The sequence below is a fragment of the Poecilia mexicana genome, unplaced genomic scaffold (assembly GCF_051168715.1).
Source record: "Poecilia mexicana isolate PSO_F unplaced genomic scaffold, ASM5116871v1 scaffold_2, whole genome shotgun sequence".
Lineage (NCBI taxonomy): Eukaryota > Metazoa > Chordata > Actinopteri > Cyprinodontiformes > Poeciliidae > Poecilia > Poecilia mexicana.
In genome coordinates, this window is record NW_028263371.1 from 37166518 (window position 1) to 37189028 (window position 22511).

The 22511-nt window shown below is 40.0% G+C and overlaps 1 protein-coding gene across 1 annotated transcript in view; it reads left to right on the top strand.

Moving 5' to 3' along the window:
- il1rapl1a (interleukin 1 receptor accessory protein-like 1a) overlaps positions 1-22511 on the top strand; it is a 202842-nt gene that overhangs the window by 164714 nt on the left and 15617 nt on the right. Inside the window, exon 8 of the mRNA XM_088015492.1 lies at positions 15717-15849. Within this exon, the coding sequence (XP_087871618.1) occupies positions 15717-15849 (133 nt within the window). The remainder of the gene's footprint in view (positions 1-15716; positions 15850-22511) is intronic.

Consider the following 22511-nt stretch of genomic DNA (forward strand, 5'->3'; position numbering starts at 1 on the left):
CGCTTCATGTTCAAAAAACAAAGTTTTAGTTGCAAAGTTGAGAGGACATAAACCCATAATTAATGACATAAATGCCCAGAATTTCACCCCTATAACTTCCTATTGATCCTATATTGTTATTTATTTTTTATTTATAAAAAAAGGCTAAACTGGTTAAATGAAAAATCTGCAAAAAGTGGCATTTTTTTATTCAACTAATTGTCCAAATAGTCAATAGAATAATCAATCACTAAAACAATTATTTGCAGCTCATATGTATCATCATTCACATACATTTGTATCAAAACTGCTTTTATAACAATATCTTTCTGCTTTTGTTGAAATTGTATGGCTTGTGTTTAAAAGTTGGCTATTTGGCAAGAAACCAATTACTGAAAATGTGTCGTCAACTCATGTTTGTTTTAACCATTGAAGTGTCCTGTGTTTTTATTTGTACCAGCATGAAAAAATGTATATAAATAATTCACAAAAAAAAAAAAAAAACCAGTGGAAGCTCAAAATGTAATTTTTGCCCCTCTTCAGTGCAACCTGCGACCGGAGAACTGTAGCGTCAAACGGGTGAACGAACTTTGTACTGTGAAACATCAAGATGAATAAAGACATTTTTCTGATCATCACGTACAAACAAATGCATCTTCAGAGAGGCACGTTGAATAAAATGTTGAGTGCAATGGGAACGGAATAGGTTAAAATGCTTAAACTTCCCGAAAGCATAATCAGACTGATTGTTTGCTAATGGAGCAAAGCTGAGTTCACTTCTACCCTCCCCACTAACAGGCCGTGTGTTTTGGTAATGGAGAAAAAGGAAATGTTGCATGAGGAGATGAGCTGAAATGATCATTATGCAAGTTATGGGTTTCTGTAAAACTCCATAGGTCATGTAAAACTATCAGCATTTTTAATGCAAGTTGGAACAAACTTGCGGTTTTCAAACCAGCTAGGACTTCTTGATTGGGCTCATTTGACTTGCAAAGCTGGAGAAAATATTTCTCTACAAAAGTACAGTACAGACTCAAAAGACCCCAAGTGTGAGCTTAAATGACGATGGTGACACGTTGACAAGTGCATTGTGTACACGAGACAAGTGTAAATTCACACTGTAGAAGCGAGCTACCATTTCATCCAACTTTTTCCACGTTTGAGTGTTTTTCAGAGACTTAGTTTAAGAAACCTTTGGCAGCTCTGTACTTTATTTTAGGTGAGATGTGTGATACTGTACCACTCTATTGAATGCGCTTCTGCTAACAAGTTAAACGATACAAGGTTGTGGAAAAGGATTGGATGAAGTCATCTGGGATATGTGGATTTAGTAGTAATGGCTGAGATTCACTGAACGGTCAGAACTGGTCTTTATTGCGTTAGTCTGACCTGAGTTGATATTCTGGTCAGCGGGCTGCTGCCTGCAGCCAGGCTTCTCTTAGGTTGTTAAATTGTTGTTAAAGTGGTGTTTGTTGTCAAGTGTTCAGATCACACCATTTAATAAGGCTCCAGACCCCTGGACAGGAACCAATTACAAATCCGTATTTCTTTGCTTACCCTGCACTTGTCTTTCGGTTATGATGTTATTACGTCGTGTTCTTTGCCAGTTCCACTTCCTCCGCTTTTCTTCACATTGTTGTCTTTGTGGTGATTTGAATGAACGCTTATTGAGATTGTCAAAGGACTCAAAATGAGGGGCGAATCTTTTCAAAGAGGTCAGTTTTGCCTGAAAGGCAGCTTTCAGATAGCACACAGCACATAAGGAAAAAAAATTACATTATCTGTACTCTCATTTTGGCCATAAAAGAAGATTTTTACATGGACCCATAGAACAGCATGAAAAGTGATCCCAAAACCCTCGGGCTTAAAAATGACAGAAACATAAAAGAAAAGGAGGGCGTTGAGCTTTTAGCAGATATGAAATGAGCAACAAAGACACTCGGTGAGAAAGTCCAACCATTTTTTTTTTTTTTTTTTTTTTTTTGCAGTGTAAATTATGAAGTGTCTGTCTGAAAGTCGAGCAAATGGATGAGATGCAGTGTTTTTGACTAATTCTAATTCACGGTGACATACAGTGCCCTGCAAAAGTGCTAATTCGCTTTTAATGTTTTCACATCCCACAACTATGCCTTCACATCACTGCCAAAAACATTAGTAGAGAATTTAGAGAATGTATAGCTCTGCTTGTGACCATATTTTTATGTATCTGCTGGCCTCTGAATGCAACAGGTGAGCAGTAAAACACGCCTCCTCCACCCATATGATCTGCTTGCTTAGTGGGCGTCTTTGTCTGTTGGGGGTCGTAACTTTTTTAATTAATCTAGTTGACCAGACTTTCGGCTAAAATGCAGCGACAACTATCGCAGAAATTGGCTATGGGAAGGAGAAAAGGTGAAGGAAAAGAATAACTGGTTTGTTATTCCTTTCCTCCTCTTCTTCCTCCAGCTCCTCCTCTTCTTCCTCCAGCTCCTCCTCTTCTTCCTCCAGCTCCTCCTCTCCTTCTCCTGTGAGACCAAGTCCGGCGCAGGCTTTTACCGAATATTAGCTTAAAATCCAGCCAATGAGATCAGAAGAGTTACCTCCTCCAACTGGCTGAGTACGGAGAGGGAGTACAGTTTTCTGGCGGGAGCACACAGATGGGTGGACAGACCGTGTTTTACTGCTTCCCGTGCGGCGTTCATGGGCCTGCGAATAAATGGAAACGCAGCCGTGATCAGAGCTATGTGGTCTCTTGATTAATTGAGGTGCTCTCTTGATCATTTTATGTGCTCTTGTGCTTGCTCAACATACTCTTTGGGTTTTTGGCAGGAATGTGATGCTGTACACAAACCTCGTATATTTAACTGGGATTTATATGACGTATAAATGCAAAATACACTGCAACTGGGAAGTGAAATGGTTTTTATAGTACTTCAAAAAACTAATAAGTGTTTTTTGAAGTATCGTTCACTATTAAGACCAAAAACAAGAGGAAACAACTGATTTTCGAACCACCGTAATTAATAAAAGCCAATAGTTGGTCTGAGTGTAATTTAATCTCAGCCTAAATCCAGATGTTCTCTGAAGGCTTCAGAGGTTTGTTCAAGAAAATCAGTGAACAAACACCAAGAAACATGCTGTACTCATAATAAACTTAAATCAGTGTGAGGTTTGAATGTCTCAAAGAGCACTGATTAATTAATAATAGCAATACTGTGCTATATGAATGATCTCCTTTCAATAGCTTGAGCTACTTTGCAACAGAGAGTGGACCAAAACTCCCAGTCATCCCAATAAAACAATTATTGCGGCCTCGATTGATGACTAAATGTACGTTTGCAAGGCGCTGTATTTAGCCACGAACGATTGCTGAGAAAGAGATGAGGTTTCTGGTTCTCGAAGCTACATTTATCCCTCAGAAAGAGGGGAAAAAAAGAGGAAAAGCAGATGAAGTTCGCCATCACATCGTCATAACGCCTCCACAGTACATCCTGTGACACAATGGGCCTCTGTCTTCTGTGGCCTAAGGCAGAGCACCTATTATGTCATCAAAAGGAAACGATTAGCACACTAAAAAGAGGTGATGAAAGCAAGGGCACCAACTACCTGTTCACAAAGGCCATAATTTTTACCGGTAATTAAAGGCTTACATTTCCCTGTCTGATCATCAGCGGCCGCAGAATGAAATGGGGGAAAAGAAGCAACAGAGGAAAAACACAAAAAAAGAGAAAGTATAGGATTCTCCTCTGTTAAAAGCGCTGTAGTTTGTAGTGGTAATTAAAGCCTTACCTCTTGATGGGGGACATTATTAGAATGGTAGAAAGGGTGGTCCACAACTCCCTTTATGTTCTCTGTGCCCCTTTTTTATTCTTCCATTCTGGCCCATGATACCAAAAATCCTCAAATACTCTCTCTCTTTTTCCAGTTGCCGTTGTACCCTTCCTTCTGGCTCTCACTCCTGACCTGCACTTTTCCGCAATGCAGAATGAAATTCATTAGTCCTGTCTGTCGACATTGTTTCACACTAGCTCAGCTCTAAGTTTGGGAACAAAAGAGTATCAGGGACAAGGCCTGCATGCGGATCCTGTTCTTATTTTATTTTTTTTTAATTCCCTAAAATGTATATTCGGACACGATGTTCTGTCTTTTTTTTTTTACGTATAGGTAGCTTCAATTTATGTTTTATGAACGTTCTTTTAATCTATTACGGTAACAGGTTTTTTTTTTTTTTTTTTTACACTTTCTGCCTTGACAGAGCCTGCAGAGCTGCTGCTAGCCAGTTCAGTAGATGTAGTCATGGTAACCTGCAGGCAGCTGAAGTAAAAAAAAAAAAAAAATGTTAACAGGCAGACATGGACTTTTCTGAGCTTTGTGCCCCCCTTCCTTATACGACCACAAAACACCAGACACACCTGCACGGTTTACGGCTCTCTGGAGATTCCTCCTCCTGCACTGAGAGATGAGCTTGGACAGGAAGCGCGATTCAATACATTTAGCGCTGGGATTGGGAATGAGAATTTCAAGAAATCTCGTGTTGTAGATGCCAACTAACTGTCATTCATCTCCCTTTTTTTTTGTATTGCTCCGTTTTCATCTTTTCCTGCCTCCTCGGTGCTCATCTCTTTCTTGCTCTTGGCCAGTGCACATGTGTATTTTTACATGCTTTATGTAGAGGAGTACACACAAAAATGCAGCAACTTGCACCGTTGGGACTCTCGTCTCTGGCCCTTTTTTTTGTTTTGATGCATCTTATACCCAAAAAAAAACAAATGGGTTTACTTCCACTTGTGGTTTAAAATACATCCTAAATCTTCTCTCCGTTGCTACAGATGTCTGCTTGCTTCATGTCTTGTTCGCACTCTGAGCCTTCCTGTGTGCAGAAAAAGGATTACACAGAAACATGCACTTTTTCATGCTTGTTTCACACCTTGTGGGGGAAGCATCATGACTGACAGGACTTGTATCTGATTCTCCTGCAGCGTTATCCACAGGAAATATTCACAAACACTCCCCTTCTCTTCTCTCTCTCACAGTCTTATATATAGATGCAGGAGGTAGTGCTTCCTGCTTGGCCGATTTAACAAGAGACTAAAATATCGAAACTAATGGCGAAGTCTTCTCAGACACGAAAGTTGTGGATTTTTTTTTTTTTTTAAGTAAAACTTTCACAGTTTGTACAAATTGGCATCCTGTGTGAAGAAGATTAGAAGAATGTAATTATCTAGATTACAAGAGAGTTGGTAGAGTAACTGTAGCACACATATATATATTCATGCACATATTGTACATTTAACTTTTCTAAATTAACCTACTCAGCTGCACATAACTTTTAATCAGAGTATGCTCAGCGCAGTATTAGTTTTCTTATTGTAAAATTGTCCTTACTGCACAGTCTTTTATTCTTACTTTTCTATAATTTCCACCTTGATGTGAATATGCACTTACCTCAACTTGCTGCTATAACACCTGAATTTCTCCACCCTAGGGCTATTCTTTTTTAAACCATTGTTATTGCAGTGCAGTTATCCCAGTTGTGTCACTGTTCTCCCTTTGTGTTCTCTGGATTGCAATGTATTGGCAGCGCCATATTTCATTCCATACTGTATCATCAACGCTAGAACAAAACATTTTCTAAATGATGCACACGAAAACACAATTTATAGTTTACCAAGGATCTCCAAAGGCAGGTAATAATTATGGACTTTGCACCGTTTAAGATAAAAATTACAGTGAAAATTTCACCAAGCAAAACTCAAATGATCTGACTTGTGCTCAGGGTCTGTATGATTTCACTCTCTTGTAAGAACTTGCTAAAAACATCTTCAACTGCTCATTTAAGTTTGATATTTAATTATAATTGAGGGGACGATGCTAGAGGTAAATCCATCCTTCGCCACATAAATCACTCACTTCTTAGGCTTCCATTGGTTCATCACTCTCATTTGTAGCACATGTTGGCCGCTGTTCCCTCAGCTGACTTTGAGATTTCTGTTCTACTGACGAGCTCAGTTTCTCACAACGAGCACCGAGCTAAAACAAAGGAAGGTTTATTTTTTTTATTTTTTCCTTTTGCCTTTTTACAACAGAAAGTGACTTCACCGTATGGTTTATGACAACCCAGCAACAGGGTACATTCCATCTGTCTGGGGATTGTCCTCACCAGGACATTGACCGAGCCAGGGGCTTGTTGTTTTGTCATCTGCCTTGACACTCAACTTTGAAAAAACGGGTGCAACCTTGTCAGAGAGGTGCTAAAATGGACTGTTGTTGCACAGCATGACTCCCTTTTATTTTACTTGGCCAGTCACAATAGAGACCTCTCTCTCTCTCTCTCTCTCTCTCTCGCTCTCTCTCTGAAGGGCTCAATGTATTTTTTGGGGGACTCTAGAGTCGAACCCGTCGACCGGACAACACAGTGTGATTCGCTGTGACTCAGTCTTGGTTCAGTGAGTTCATGTTTGGAAGGAAAATTGCATGAATTGATTATTTTAAAGATGACGGGATGAGAGAAATGGATGATGGCTTAGTCCAAGCTTCGGGTCAATCACCTGGAGTTGCTGGCACTATCCTAGCTCTAGATTATATTTGCCAGCATGATCTTGTCAGAATTGACCAAACAGAGGTAGTTTTCAACAATAGGTGAGACTATCCTGCCTCCCATAGCCGGCTACTTTCCATGCTAGCTGACCAGAGTTGCTCTGCTGTGGGCAAAATTTAAGTCCTTCTTTTGGTGTTTTACCAACAACTTAAGTTCTTTCTCCGGAGCATTAAATCAACAATAATTCTGAGGGACATTGAGTGTTTGAGTTTTTGGATTCTGCTCAGTGCTAGTCTGCAACTAGAACTCGTCCTGTTTTGATGTTTGCCAATCGGTTGTTTAGGCTGAAACTCTTTAATAAAACAGGATGAACTTAGGATGTTGGCTCCTGTGGCTGCATGTCTTCAACAAAATGAAATGAGTTGGTGGTTATGAAATTTCCTGCAAACAAAGCTGCTGTACTTTCGCCTATGCAAAGCAGATTGCTGAGGCTCCATATAACCACTGTGCTCTCCGTCTTTTTTTATATGGCTCTAAATTTACTTTTCTCTTGAAGCATATATTTACCCCGGGTTGTTCCATCAGACCACTGCTCTGCGCTCACCAGTCACTTCATTGGGAACGCCCGTTCAATGGCTCCGTAACTCAAACAGCGAATCGGCCAATCGCGTAGCAGCAATTCGGTGCATATAAACGTTTCAGAGATGACTTGCTGAAATTAAAACTGCACATGTGAGTGAGAAGGAAAGATGATTTCATATTTCAGCATAAATTAGTTGTTGGTGCCAAAGTGTCTGGTCCGGGTATTTCAGAAACTGCTGATGTTTTTGGAAGACTGTATCTGAATGCACAAAACGTTGAAGCTTGAAGTAAATGAGCTGCAGTGGCAAAAGGTCACACGGTGCATCTTCCTTTTGCTAAGAACAGGAGATTGAGGTTATAATTTGTCCAGGCTGACCAAAAAAAGAAGAAAAAAAACTTGGAGGATAATAATTTGGAATCTGTTGTCTGGTGTATTCAGTTTTCCTTTCAGCTGTAAAATTAAGATGTCTGGGTCACATTTTGGGATAAACAAAATGGAAAAAATTGATCTATCTTTGTCTGCATCAGTTCAGGCGGCTGCTGGTGGTGTAACGGCGTGGGCGATGCGTGGCATAATTTTGACCTTTCAGTACCTTTTATACCACAACCTAACCGAGTATTGCTACGTGCCATGTCGCTCAGTTTACAACTACTGTGTATTCATGGTCACAAATCTAATACTTTTGTTCCAACGTCTGTTCCCTGATGATGAGGAACACAGAACTTGCTGGCCCACTGTTCATTATTCGACTTAATGAATACCAGCTATCAAGCACGGCGAGAGCCGTTTATACTATGGGTCAGGCTGGCCCGCTCACACGCCATCACGTCATTTTCCAAAAGACAATATTAGAGACGTCCTCAATTTGAAGACACAAGGACATGACATCCCATGCTTTATGTAGTCTGACATTACTGCGATGAGAACAGAAGTTAAAAATGTATGTTTCCCTTCTAAAGGATGAAAGGTTCAGTCATATCAGTGATAAAAGTAATGCTGATATATTCCTTACTTTAATATAGAGTTCAAATAAGAGCCAAAACACTTGTTGCATTCCCTCTTTTACGTTTTATTCAGTCTACAGACTGCAGGTCGCTACTGTAAACCTGGGAGGACATGCACAAATGGATACATGGTTATGGGATCTCAATTGAGGTGAAAAATAAACATTATATATTAAATTACTATATTTGATATATATAATATGATCAGTGCATGTGCAGGTTTTCCTACTGAGTGTTTGTGACGTTACCAGGAAGTTTCGTCAAAAGTATTTTTATTAGTTTCTGTATTATTGGAAAAGATTGGTCTGTTCAGTTTACGGTGTAATGATCTTCCAAAGAAAGTAAACATCAACTTCACAGGTCATATTAAACACATGCTCCTTCAAATTAGGCATCTGGATTTATGTACACTGACTAAACAAGCCCATATGGTTAATAAGATACGGAACGTTGTTTACAATAGCTCTCATATTCAAAAACAGAAATCCAGCTACAGTCATTGTCAAAACAATTTGAAAGTATCAATTATCAGTTATGTAAAACAGGGCGACACTTCATAGGTTCATTAGAGTGATTTTATGTCAACCTTAGCAGTAGATATTTATTCAAGAGTCGATTAAAATCAGTCTGAATCTGCGGGTCTCTAAACTGGAAAACACTGGATTCTCTGGCGTCTTATAAAAACGAGTTTAAACTGCAGGAATGTGGTGATGCAAACTTCTTGTGGGATTCTTGATACCTACAAACTAGAAAATATGCATGTCTGGGTCTATTTAAAGACAAAATAAACATGAGCAATAACTTTGTACAAAATATTCCAAGTTTGATTTGCCTGATGAACCTGTAATGCTCTCGATGGACCTCAAGTGGCAGAACTGTAAACCAATTTTCTCACCGTATTGCCATCTGGGTTTTTGTATTTAAAAAATGAGAAAGCCTGAAGAAATTGGATGAATGTTGTGCTACATCAAGCCCTGTCACTACTTTGAGGTATGTGTGTTGCTTTTGATACACTCCTGTCCTGAATAGTGTATGTACGTTGGGATGAACAGTGTGGAATTCAGTGTTTTCTATGCTAGGACAAGCTTTTACAAGCTTTTGCCTTCATGTCAATGTCTTATCCTTTTTGAAGGATAAGACAGTTCTGGACACTAGGGTTGAGACAGAGTCCAACTCTAGATGTACAAGGACTTATATATAAAAAAAAAAGGTCCTCACTGCTGAAACTTCTACAGGTTCTACAGACAATCCAACTTTTCTCTAAGCACTGAAGTTAAAGTGTCTGGAAATCTACTTAGTGTTTTTGAAAAAATGATGAAACCAAAAAAAAGAAGAATAAATATGTGAGCACGGGACTCTTCTACATTCATGTTTGTCTATCCGCTGTTTATTGATTTATTTTATTTTATTTTTTACTTTCTGCCAGTCTGTTCATTCATCTGCTCCTCTGTCGGTGTTCTCTCTGTCAGTCTCACTGTGTGTTGTGTGCATCTGTGCCGAGTTTGGACAGCATCTGCAGAGCCTTTTTTTTCTGTGTAAGGTTTGTTTTTCTCCACTTTGGCTCAAAGTATTCCTCTGTGTGGATGGTGAGCGCCAGCTCTGTGAGGTCTAATTATCCCAAAAATACAGGGAAATCAGCAGAACATGCAGCAAGAGTCCATGCATATCAAACTGATGATCATTTTAAAGTGCCTCTAAACCTGATCGGGATGCCTGCTCCCCTAATTACTGCAGCAGAATGTATCTGTTTATTTTCCAGCGAGGGAAGACCTGTCCCCACATTAGAGGTCACTTGTTTTCTACCAGCATTTATTGCTTTGTGGATCATCCGATGAAAGGGTCTATGGTTATTTAAAGCGCATAATACGGCTCTCTGTTTATATTCTTATTTGGCATGAATGCCCAAATTGTCTGTGTTTGCTGTGAATACGTTTACATCATTCATGCAGGCCTTTTTTTTTTCTTTTTTTTTTTGTAAATCCCTTCAGACATTCGCTTCTGCCAAATAAAATGTGGCACGATTTAATGGATTTTACACAAAAGTAACTGCCAGTAGAAAATAGGTTTTGTCACCTGAAAGAATTTTATGTGACAGTTTATCGGTAAAATAGTTTGTAATTTAATTTAAAAAAAAAACGGTACCATCTTTTCCTTGTCAACTCAAAAATTAACTGTGCAACTTTTTTTTGTATTTGTTTCAGTGGAAGGTTATGTGATGGATTATTTGTTGGCAGGCTGAGGTGACTTCCTGAAAGCGCTGCCAGTTGCTTAGTAACGTTACATTTCATCTTGTCAGTTAGCAAGCTTTTCTATCCAAAGAAACCAACTTGTGATAAACAACCTTCAGGCTTCTTTGCAATAAGACACCTGCAGATGCATCGGGTGCGAGAGCTTTTTGAAATACCTGCAAACATGGAGCAGGTGGGGATGCGTACAGGTAACACAAGTGAGGCTCGTTAGTCGTCCGTGCAATGATTGTGTGGCTGGAAAAAGTTACAGTTCTGAAACGTAATATTGCTCACTTTGTTAGGAAGTGAGTAAGTGGACGTCTTTAAGCTTTTCTCAAAGTTAACTCTGTTTTACATATGGAAAAATCAGATCCTGGCATGCATTTACCGCACTTGTGGGACTCGTAATGTTATGCTGCAAAATGCTTTTAACATAATCATTTTTGAAAGTATGAGGTGCAAATATAAAAATTAAATTTTTTAGCATAAAAGCACTTTTTTACTCAGGCTTTACTTATAACTTGAATAGTTTCTTGCTGCAAAGGTATTCATAGCTTCTTTTTTTTTGCAGATTGTCGAGTTGCAAACACAAACTTTAATGTGTTTCGCAGGATTTTATACAAGAGACTATTTCAAAGTAGCAAATAATTGTATAGAAAACCATTTCATTGTAGCTTAGATTTGTCAATCTTCCATCAACTTTGACAAGTTTTCCTTTCCCTCTTGTAGGAACGGCTCCTTACAGCATGTAGGCGATGGAAATGTTGTTTTCAAGGCTTCTCACCTTCGATCCCTAGTGTTTTGTAAATCTGATCATCTGATCCAAGCAGCTTCTCCTCATCTGATGGCTTCTTTTTTTTGCCCCAATTCCAAAATGGATTCGACATCTCACTGCTTGTGTGATGGGCAAAAACACAACACAAAGATATTCACCAAAAGAAATAAAATAAAACCAACTCTTGAAAACTCATAATCATGCTGGGGTGCTTATATTAGTCAGCGGCTGATAATTTTAAATTCTTCACACTGTTTTCCTGCCAAGTATTTTTCTGAGCATCAGTGAGGGAAACGACGAGAAGACGCCGACTGTGAGCCTAGAATAAAGACAAGAATGAAGAGAAATTGAAGATTACTGTGAAAGGTTCGACTCAACTATGCTCACAGAAGCATCCAGAGGAACACAATCATAACATAAATATTTTATTTTTAATTTTTTTTTGTTATTCTTACACAAGAAAAATTTTCATGTGAAATGACCAGTACTTCAGGCTCTTTTCAGATTGTTTTGTAGAAACAAATGTAGACATTTCTAACTTGTCTGTTTTTCTTGCTTTTTTTTTTTTTTTTTGCAAAGCCGAGCATACTTTCTGAAACTTTATGGGTCTGAAAATCAATAGTCTCAGGAAGTCATTAAAATTCAGAATCACTCGAAGCAAACGCAGACACCGTTCTTCTGAGTTACTATAGGTTACGATCTGCTCTGAGGCTAAAAATAGATCATGATAATAAAGACACCGCTGTGGGGCTTTGACAGTGTGACACAACAGAGATTTCTTTTTACTCCTCCTCATCTTTAGCTTGAATTATTCTCTTCAGTCTCGTAGTATGGACTAACAATCATGTCATCAACTTCAGCTGGTTTCCACTCGCAGTGATTTGTTTTTCTGTCTTCACTACGGTTAAGCGTGAAAGTTTGTATTCTCTCTACACCGTTCTTAAACTACAGCTAAACAGTCAATTAGCTTGAAGAAAAACGTGTTAGCATTTTCTCTGAAATGCTGTAAAAAAAAAAAATAAATAAATAAATAAATAAAATGCTTCATGCAAAGAACAAGGCATTCGTGTTGGGCTGTATAATTGGAATAACAGGAAATGAATCAGTAAGAGGGACTTATGAGAAAGCACACCCACCTTCTCGAAGAGAGAGTGCCCGGCTGTAATTGTGTGTTTTTCGTGAGAGGTAATGATGATCACCATCCACTGGTATTAACACAGGTTGACATGAGGGTGTTTTAGAAAGTGATGTGTATGGATTAGAATAAGGCAGCAGGAGGGTTTCTGCTGCTTCCTGTGATTCCCAGGCAGCTCAGTGGAGACTTCCTCTGCAGGCAGCAGCTGCTGCTGTCGGCGTGACATTCTTAATTTGCAGTTGAGAAAACCAAACAGATTTATTATCAAAGAGGATGCACAGTGTTTTGTTTCGGTTTTTTTTTTTTTAGACCCCGTCTCGTGCATCAGACATTTTATGCAGTTTAATTGTCCGGTTAAGTAATTAGGCAGCTGTGCTCGTGTGCAGGGAGCCTCTACTCTGTAGGTGCTGCATGTAGCCTTTGTAGAGCCTGGCTGTGCACAAATACCAAGCTGAGAGTGGCTGTTGAACTTTGGAAATGTCAGTCCTTGCTCCTCGCAGAGAGTACCATCTCTTCGGTCCTGAGTGTCCTCCGTGCACATCTTAAAACTTTCCCCGCTCTGCCGGTGACCTCCTGAAGTCGTTTGAAGCTACCTCCTGGTCGCAGACAGGAAAAGCTCAGAGGACACGGGGCCTCGGTTCAAACACGAACACTCTTATTTATTTATTTATTTATTTATTTTTAACTAACCTCTGTTGCTCTGAAGGCGTTTGACCCAGCGATACAGCCACGGCGTACACCGCGAGAGGGGAAAAGATGCTGCTGTCAGCACTGTGCCGACCCTTTTTTGTAATGTAATGCCGTGGAACAGTCTTGTAAAGAAAAAATTAAACATTTAGTCCTCACCGCAGTGTGAATAATTCGAATTAAACACAGGTATACGCTCCGATGTGTTGTTTACTTGAATCTCGGCCGGGGTCTCTGCGGTTCTGGTTGTTTAATTTACGACGACTCGGAACAACAAAATGAATAAAAATCATATCTCATGCAGCAAAGGGTAACATGACGTGCACATGTTCAGTCACTGTGTGTGTCGTGTGTGTTTTTTTTTTTTATGAATCTCTGTAGTCGAGAAGTGATCATAACTCAAAGAGCATGGCAGGCACATGGTGCTTGTGGTGGCTACTCTTTGTTTCTGCCTTTGTTTGGGGGCTACAGCAGCGGGCCTTTGGGTTTCAGTGAACACACGACTCTGCATTCAGCCTGCACTGGTCTGCACTGACCAATAAAAAGGAATATATGACCTGAAGAACACATTTATTGATTATTCATCAGGCGTGTTTACATAACTATTTTTATTGTTGCACAAGACTGTGTTTAAACTGATGTGTTGTCTACAGATGTAGGTGTACAATTCTTCCCATTTTATTTTATTTTTTTCTGGCAAACGTACAACTGGACTTGATCATGAATCAGCAGCCCTATTAGCTGCACAGTGAAAATGTCTGTGCATTTATATATGCACATTTGCCAACTAAGCTGTGAATGTTTCCTTACGTTTTGTAATGTTTGAGTTATTTTTCTCTCTCCTCTTTGTTCCACGTTGTGTTGCTATTGATCTTCAAATAAAACACAAAAGGAAATAATTAAATCTCCACCATAGATTGTTTTATGTGACTGATTCCAAGTAATACAGCAAATAAAGTAAAATCAATATGTCTATTCAGTGCCTTGCAAAATGATTATTGTTTCCCAACTATTCACATTTAGTCACATTTCAGTAAACAATTTAAAGTATTTGTACTGGGATTGAACTCAAAGTAGCACATGATTGTAAAGAGGGAAGAATATAATGCATGAAAGTGAATATAACAAGTCTGCTTCTAAACTTACAGAAAGAGAGAAAATAATGGAAGACAGAGAAATCAAACAGACAAACATACGTTTCAGAAAAGCACAATACAAGATTCATTTTATGTTGACTGCAGCCCAACATGGAGTGCATCTGTAAAAACCTGAATCCAAAACACCTGTGATAAGTGTGAGCAAGCTTATTTATACAAAGGTAGGCATTGTTTAAAAGAAACAAGTTAATTTGGGGCGGTGTGAATCCTTGGTCTTGGTATGGTTGAAGTGAACTCTGGTGAGGTTTGAATGCACATATGAAGACGGGAGAGACCGCTCCAAAAGGAGGGCTGCAGCGCGGGGCATTCTGCTTAAACACATCTAAAACAAACACGCCAGTCTAGAGTTTAGCAGGAAAAACGGCTCATGGTCTTTTGCCAAAAGCAAAACTCTGACGTTACTCCATTTGTGTTTACATGTCGTGAAGAAGGAAGTTGCACTTAGCGTTTTTGGTACAGTACCAGGTGAGCGGGTAAACGGGCTTTTCAATAGATTTGGTTTAGTTGACATATTGGAGTGCAAAAGTGAACAGCAGCAGCTGAAAATGCAATAGTTGTGCTGGTTTTGTGTTGGTCTACCATACGAAATCTCGCTACTGTGTATCAAAACGTCAAGAGGTTTGAAGTAGGAATAGATTTGCAAGGTATGTATTCAAAAGCATTTCAGATCCCTCACTCTTTCCCAGAGGAGAGTACGGGAAACGTTACACTGAAAACGTTACAGAGGGCGATGCTCATCAGCTGTTGTTTACATGCAACATGTGCTGACTGCACCCCAGGTCCCTTTCATGGAATAAAAGGCGAACATGCGAATGCTCTGTTTCAACCGTGCATAGTTAGTTCAAGTGCATTAACAGTCGAGCATGAGCGGAGGCAAAAAAAAAAAAAAAAAGTCCTGCTAATGCCAGCTCTGATCAGCTCACAGAGGTGCTTCATGTGAAATATGGTTTTATAATTTATCACATTTTCTTCACCCTGGACTCATTATTTATTTTAACATCTCTCTTCTCCCCCGACTAACTTAACAATACCAGGAGTTTTCGTGAAACTTTTTTAATTGGGGCTGAAGTGACAGTCCGCGTGAATACTTGCCCTCTCTCTTTTTAGCCGTTCATTCATAGAGTAAAGATCCCATTGACTCGCCAGAGACAATTACTCCCTCTTCCACAGATCAGCTCCCTGCAAACTGCAGTTGTTGACTCTTGACCTTCCCTCGCACCCAGCAGCAGCTCCAAATAAAATAATGTTATCGTGTGTCTTCTCTCAAATCCCTATTTTCTCGTATGACACCGGTCTCTAAGGGGGGAATTTGAGCGGCTCTTGAGTGCCCCCGTGTGGTCAATGCTGTTTACTTTTTTTTTTCTTTTTTACGTCAGAAAAATCAAAACATTTTCCAAAGACAGATTGTCTCCACCGAAAGTTATGTGACATTTGTGCACCAGTTTGTCTCCATGTGTAATAATTTTGTGAAGCATGCGTGGGTGTAAACAAAAAAAAAAAAAATATGTCAAACCTCTTAATCACAATGAGCATCTGTGTTAGTAACACTGTCTTTGATTTTTTTTTTTTTTTTCAGGCTGCGCATGAACACGTCACCTGTAACAAGACAGCAGGACTCTCGAAAGTGACAGCCTGTCTCCTCTTTCCGCAGGAAGCGCTTTGAACCTCACATGCAGAGCATTTTTTGGCTACAGCAGAGACGCCAGCCCGCTTATCTACTGGATGAAGGGCGAGAAGTTCATAGAGGACCTGGACGAAGAGAGGGTCCAGGAAAGTGACATCAAGTAAGGAACACACAACTTTGCTCCAAGTCATTCCCCTCCCTCAGCTCAGCAGTAATGAGGAATTAAAGGCAGATGTGGACAAATTTGCCACAAAGGACTAAATGACAATACCAGTAGTTTTTGCACGTTTTAGCCCATTAGCTCTAAATTGCGTAGACCAAAGTAAACCGACAAGAGATTTATTCCCCCGCCTTTAAAGCAGCTTCTGCTTTTAATTTGTTTCTCTATGCTGTGAACTCTGTGCACAGACTTGAAACTCGTCATGGATCATTACTCATTTGTTTTGACACTTTTTTTTGGTTCTTTATAAACTGAAAAAGAGTCATGAATAAGGAGGGGAAATTACTTTCTGTTTGATGTGGCGCCATGCTGGTTAGATCCTTACACGTTGAGGTCACATGCCGTGCAATCCTGATGAAAATGTGTCAAACATCTTAAAATGTGGCGTAATTTCTCATAGAAAATCCCAACTTTAATTCCAGTGGGGAGCAAATTTTACCTTAAGAAATAATTTAACAGTTATTTCTCAACACTCGTGTTTTTTTTTTCTTTCAATAATTAAATTTACTCATGTCACAAATACACCCGCAGTAATCAGTAGATGGAAATTTACCCATCATAGAGTTGACTTAGAAAAATGTGATGACGGTGAAACTTAAATAAAATGAATTGCCACACAGCATCAACACTTTTTGATCACGTCTTGTTTATATCCTCATATATTTGTCGCAACTTTTCGCCATGCTGGTCATTTTACTACATCATCTGTTTCATAACCGTTTTTTACATTTGATTCATGCGACGCTCATCTGTCAGCAGTTCACTGTGTTTATCTGGTGAAACGACCAACAGAAAAAAGTGGCAAGTACGTGAAAACCAATCGGGATAAGGAGCAGTGCCTGCTGTTGGCTCAGTTCTGTCCAGGTAACGAAGAGTATCTCTCCTTTCTGTCAGACTCTTCACTACCTTACCCAGTTAACCCTTCAGGAGTCTCGGAGGGGTCGGACTGACTCCACTTGCGCTTTTACGAGTTTTATTTATTTATTATATTATTTTATTATTTATTTGTATTTTCAGGAACTGACAGGCTGACGGGAAACACCCATTGCATCATTGCAGTGATATCCACCTTGCTTTCCCCTGGGTCTAGGAAGCTTAAGAAACGCTTAGGCTCAGAAAAGCTCACCTCTCGTAACATTTTGTCACATTACGATCTCTTAAGATTCTTTGTGAATTACTTTTATCCTCCTGAGGTAAAATTCAGAAAGAAAAAAATCTCAGAATTGCAGAAACTCGCCTAAAATGACATCACTGAGAGATAATATTGGTCTTAGGATTCTTTGTGAATATGGGACCAAAGCTCAATGTCATGGAGTTAAAAAAAAAAAAAAAAAAAAAGAAATAACATAAATTAAATTTTGCAGAAAAAAAAAAGTGCAAGAATTATGATCAAGAATAAAATGGTGGCGGTCAAGATTTTTAGTTGCACGTTAGAAGCCAGGCAGGTTAATAGTTCATAACATTTTGTCTCTTCAATTCCTCTATTTAAATAGTAACTCTAGTATAACAAGACTGATAATAGATGGCTCATTAGTCAGGTTATCTGCTTGTGTAACCCTGCAGTCAGCTTAACAAAGATGCTTTGAGCAGTGTTTCTTTAATAAGATAAATGTTCTTTAAGATTTTGCTTCATCGCTCTTCTACTTTCTTTTGCGACCAGAAGCATTTCAAGGCAGCCGAATCTTCCTTTTTCATAAGTGACAGAAAATTGTCGTCTCGTTTAAGCCAGCTGACTAGCATTGTGCTACAAACAATGGGGGAGGGGCAGCACTGCAGAGAAAATGCTTCACACTTTAAACTGCAGGAAATACATGGTGGGGTATTTTAGCAGTTTTGAAACTATAATTTTTCTAAATCTCGGCATAATATAACACTGGCAAGCAGATCATCCCAAATTTTAAGTTTTGTTTTGTTTTTTTGCTTTTTTCACCTGGAAAAAAATACTTGTGCAGTTTGTAGTGAATTTGGTCCAGAGCATATACGTTGATGAATGTTTTGTCATAAAGTCTCTCTCTGACAAGCAGAACAAGAACACATTTGCTACTCTCCACTAGTGGTATATCGCATCTTTAAAAAAATAATGCCGAGCTCCTCTTTATGAGCTTCGCACCGTTTGGTTTTATTTTACTGCAGCCTCTAAACTTTCTTTCCTTTAAAACAAGAGTTTCTTCATGTCAATCCCTCCTCCTTAAAACATGTAAAGAAGTCTATAGTGTATCATCCCGGTGCATATTTCCCATCAGGGCTGTTTGCAGAGGATGCAGCTCCTTCTGATTGTTAACTACTACCTTTTTTTTTTTTTTTGCAACACACTTTCTCCTTCTCTGCACTACCTATTGCTGCAGATGGGCCGTGAGGACCTGAGGAGGAGGAGGACAGCAGGGTAGGAGAGAACGCAGAGTAAGAGCAGAAGAAGTAGATGGATGCAGGAAACATGTTCCAAGTCGCTGCGGAGCAACGTTAACGAAGACGCATCTGCGATGATGAGTTTTCTCTTGCGTTGATGCACGCACGCGGGAGAAACAAATTGCAGTTTAAGCAGAGCCTTTTGCTTCTCTCTTCCTCTATTACTCCCTGACAACAAGATTTCCCCCCCCCCCCCCCACACTCAAAGGCTGAGGGCTTCTCTGCTCAATAATTCATACCCGGACTTCATGCAGCAGATCAATAATATATTCAATCATCCGTTCTCTGTTGTTGAAGCTGATACCCTGGGCTTTCTCGAATCCTGCTTTGATTCTATTTCCATACACACGTAGCCAGAGATGAAGCCAGGAAAACCACAGGGGGCGAAGGAAAAAAAGATGGAAGATAAAGCTGAACTAATCTGTACACTGCATGAGGTTAAACTCTGTGCCCCTGATATGATAACGTGTCTCCTTCGAAAGGGTTAACATCTTGTCATCTGTCTGACACGTCGGGTTTTATTGCTGACTTGTCAGCAGTCAAACCTTGAGCTGCTTCGGGTTTCTGCAGGCGCTTATTTACCCAACTCAGGGCCTATTGATTTTGGAGACGGGAGTTCATTTCTGTGGTAACCTGAGCCCATAAATTCTCATTTGTGCCACGAGGACAAGACTGCCTCCGTTATCGCGGCACGGTTGGCTGGACATTAGCATAGCATGCAGAGATTAATAAATTAACAAAACAAATCTGGCTTCAGCATAATGAAGTAGGTGGTCGATAAATTATTGAGCACTTTGTGTTGGTGTTTCGCAGGTGAGCTCATGAAAGCAGTGGGTGAGGTGGAAATTCGTCGCTAAGCGAGCGAGCACTGTGGTATTGTTTGTGATTCGAACAAAGGAAATTGAAGTTGACAAAATGTTCGTCATGCAATCGTCCTGTTTAGGCTACGGCATCATCCGACCTGTTTACATAAACTTTCCAGCCCTCGGTTATGATTATAAGATATGAATCATAACATAAAGAAAATGATCCGCTGGATGGATGGAAATAAATAGTTGTAAGAAAGGATAAACATTGTTGTGAGTGGTGAAGTTTTTTAAAGAGACGGAAGCCAATTTCAAGGTGTCAGAAAAATGGCTGTGAAGCAAAGTCAAATGTATTTAGTCATTTTTTAAAATATGCTGCATTTTCAACACCTCAAAGCAATCTGTAGGGCTGCTGTAAAAGAATATTTTAGTAATTGAGTACTCTATAGAATATTTTTACAAGTAATCGAGGAATTGGATCTCTCACTCTCTCTACCGTTCGCTCCAAAACCGTGACGACTCGGTTCCGACATCAGAAGAGCTGTCTTACTCCTACCATCGCGCAGCAAAATTCAGCAATCCTTATTTCTCCCCAAACCCTGACATTCCCCCCGCACAATGCAACACCATGCTGCTCACACTTCACAACAACTCATAGGGGGGAAGTATGCTCAAATAATGCAAAAAATACATAACATCCCTCCTACAACTTCTCAACCCAGAACAGGAATAAAACCTATTAGACCAAAAAGATCCAGAAGACGCTTCACTCAACCCAGAGCAAACTTACAATCCAGAGAAACTCCTATTAGTTTATCTAGAGAAACTACCTTAGATCAATATTTAGCATTAAACTTGTAAGGCCTATAGAAAATCCTTTTAGATTACAAATCTAGAACAAACTTAGAATGGACCTCCTATTAGTTTATAAATTGCGGACTACTTATTCTTATTCTTGCTAAATATGGGGAACTCGATATTTAGTTCTATACTTTTACCTGTTTGTCTATTTTTGGTTTGTTGTTTTGTTTGTATTTCCTTCCAATTCATATTAAGCACTTTGAATTGTTTCATCACTAAAAAGGTGCTATGTAAATGAAATTACCCTACCTTATCTTACCTCTTTAAAAAAAGATTAAATGACTTGGATTATGTATTTAAACTTGTTATTTAAGTAACTATTACAATTCAGTTAATTCTGCAGCTTAGATTGATAGATATGCTCTAACCCTTTTGTCGCATTAGGACAAGATCCCCAACTCAACGGTAACGTTTGTGAAAAAGTGTTTGTGCTGTTAATGGTACTTGAACATCTGCTGCAACAACAACCACCATTTAAAGTTATTCAAAAGGCCACCACTGGAGTGCAAGCTCTCACAACCTGCGGAGGAGGAGGAGGAGGAGGAGGGGGCAGCAGAAGGACCTTTCACTTCATGTGGCATTATGGATTTGCTGTTCCAAGAAGTCCTTGAAATATGAGAGAAAGAGTGTTTGCCAAACTGCTGGGCGGAGGTCTCTTGGAGATAATAAAAAGAGGAGAATCAGTCTGAATCTCAGCCTCTCTGGGAGAACTTATTGGTTTTTCAGCTCATCTGCGTGTGACAGAATAAAATCTCTGATTTCATCAAATTCTTCTGAATATTTTTTACAATCATTGCTTCAAAGTTTCATCCTACTTTAACTTTTTTGATACTTGGGTTGATGTTTTCTTGCAAGTTTCTGAAATTTTTTGACACCTTTTATTCAGTTAAGAGTGATTTGACCAATACATTTGAGAGCAAATTAATTATCCTACTTGCACCTGTTACCTCCACCATCATGTGCAGTAGCAAAACTTGTTTTAGCTCCCCTCTGTATAAACCCATCAACCCTGTTTCCCACGTCAAGTCCCCACAAGATCTCCATTTGAGGCCCAGGTGGTCATTTTCTACCAGCTCCTAGAACAGAAAACTCCCTTCGCAGGCCCACGGTGTGATTATGTGAAATGAGAGGCTTCAAAGTGGGCATCACTCCCCTGAGAGAGACATGAATTATTCCTACGTCTTCATCTTAAGTCCACCCTTCTTCCCGCAGCACAACAACTTCAGGATCAGCAGCCCTGCCTTAAACTCTCTCCTCACTCGTGATACATTTTCAATTACAGTTGACAAAATCTCTCCAACAAGCCGTCCTTGTGTGCGGTTTATCGGCTCGAAGGCAAGAGAAGTGAGATTCTTGAGAGTCATTACCTCTCCTCTCCCCCACTCCGTTCCTCCCAAATACACTCGAGCTGGCACGCAAACACTCTGCCCTCATCCCGCTCCTCCTTCTCATCATGGCGAATGATGCAGACGTACACACACACACACGCACACAAACAGCGGAGTCGCGCTTTCTCATTTGTGCTTTGTTTCCTTTGTCGCATCATTTGTGCTGAGGGTGCTGTAAAAGTGGGCTAAGTAGTGTGTCTGAGGTATGAGCGAGCGTCGTCTCCCTTTTCTCTACTCCATCAGGCTCAAGCAGCCCAGCGGGGGAGCAGTGGGGGGGTAGGATGGTGGGGCACTCATTTACTTTATGGAATATTACTTTCTCTCCTTCTTGCCGTTACCATGGCAGCCGCTATAAAAAGAATTTCTTCTCATCGCCATTATTTGATTCCCCCCCCGACACACACACTCAAGCTCAGGAAGATCCCTTATTGATTTTCACTGCTCACATATTTTTAGTGCAGAGCAAAGAAATTAACATTCCATGAAGTGCTAAACAAAACAGAAATGGGGGTCTTCCAATTGGATGCCTTCGTGCCACATAGCTTGAGATGTTACGTAAAGCTTAAGATCCATGTAGCGGTCAGGACCGATCCATCCATCAATGTCTGAAGTCACATGGGCAACAGGTGGAGGAGGGATGCTAAGGTGTCGCTCTCCCAAGCAACACTCACCAACTGTTTCTGTGGGATCCCAAGGCATGCCCAGGCCAAAAGGGGCATACAGTCCTTTCAGCAGGTTCTGCCTCTGCCCAGGGGCTTCACCTGCTGGGGTCCAACCCCAAAACCTCAAACATCCAACCCCAAAACCTCCTCGGCTAATGTTCTTCAATCTCTGCATTAGGCAAACTCATTCTGGTTACTTGGCATTCTGCTTGCCGCTCCAATGCAGGCTGAAAGCCATGCATGACTTGAAGATCCAGGCATAAATAAATCATCCGCAAACCATTGGGACGTGAGCCTGAGGTTCCCAGGCCAGATCGCCTTTTCAACTAATACATCTTGAGGTCCTGCCCATGAAAACCACAAACAACATAAGCCACGTGCGGCAGATCTGGTTGAGTCCAACACCTCGGGGAACAAGAGCAACTTCATGCTAAGATGGTAGACGCTCCTTTTACTTTGAATTCATACAGCCAATATTA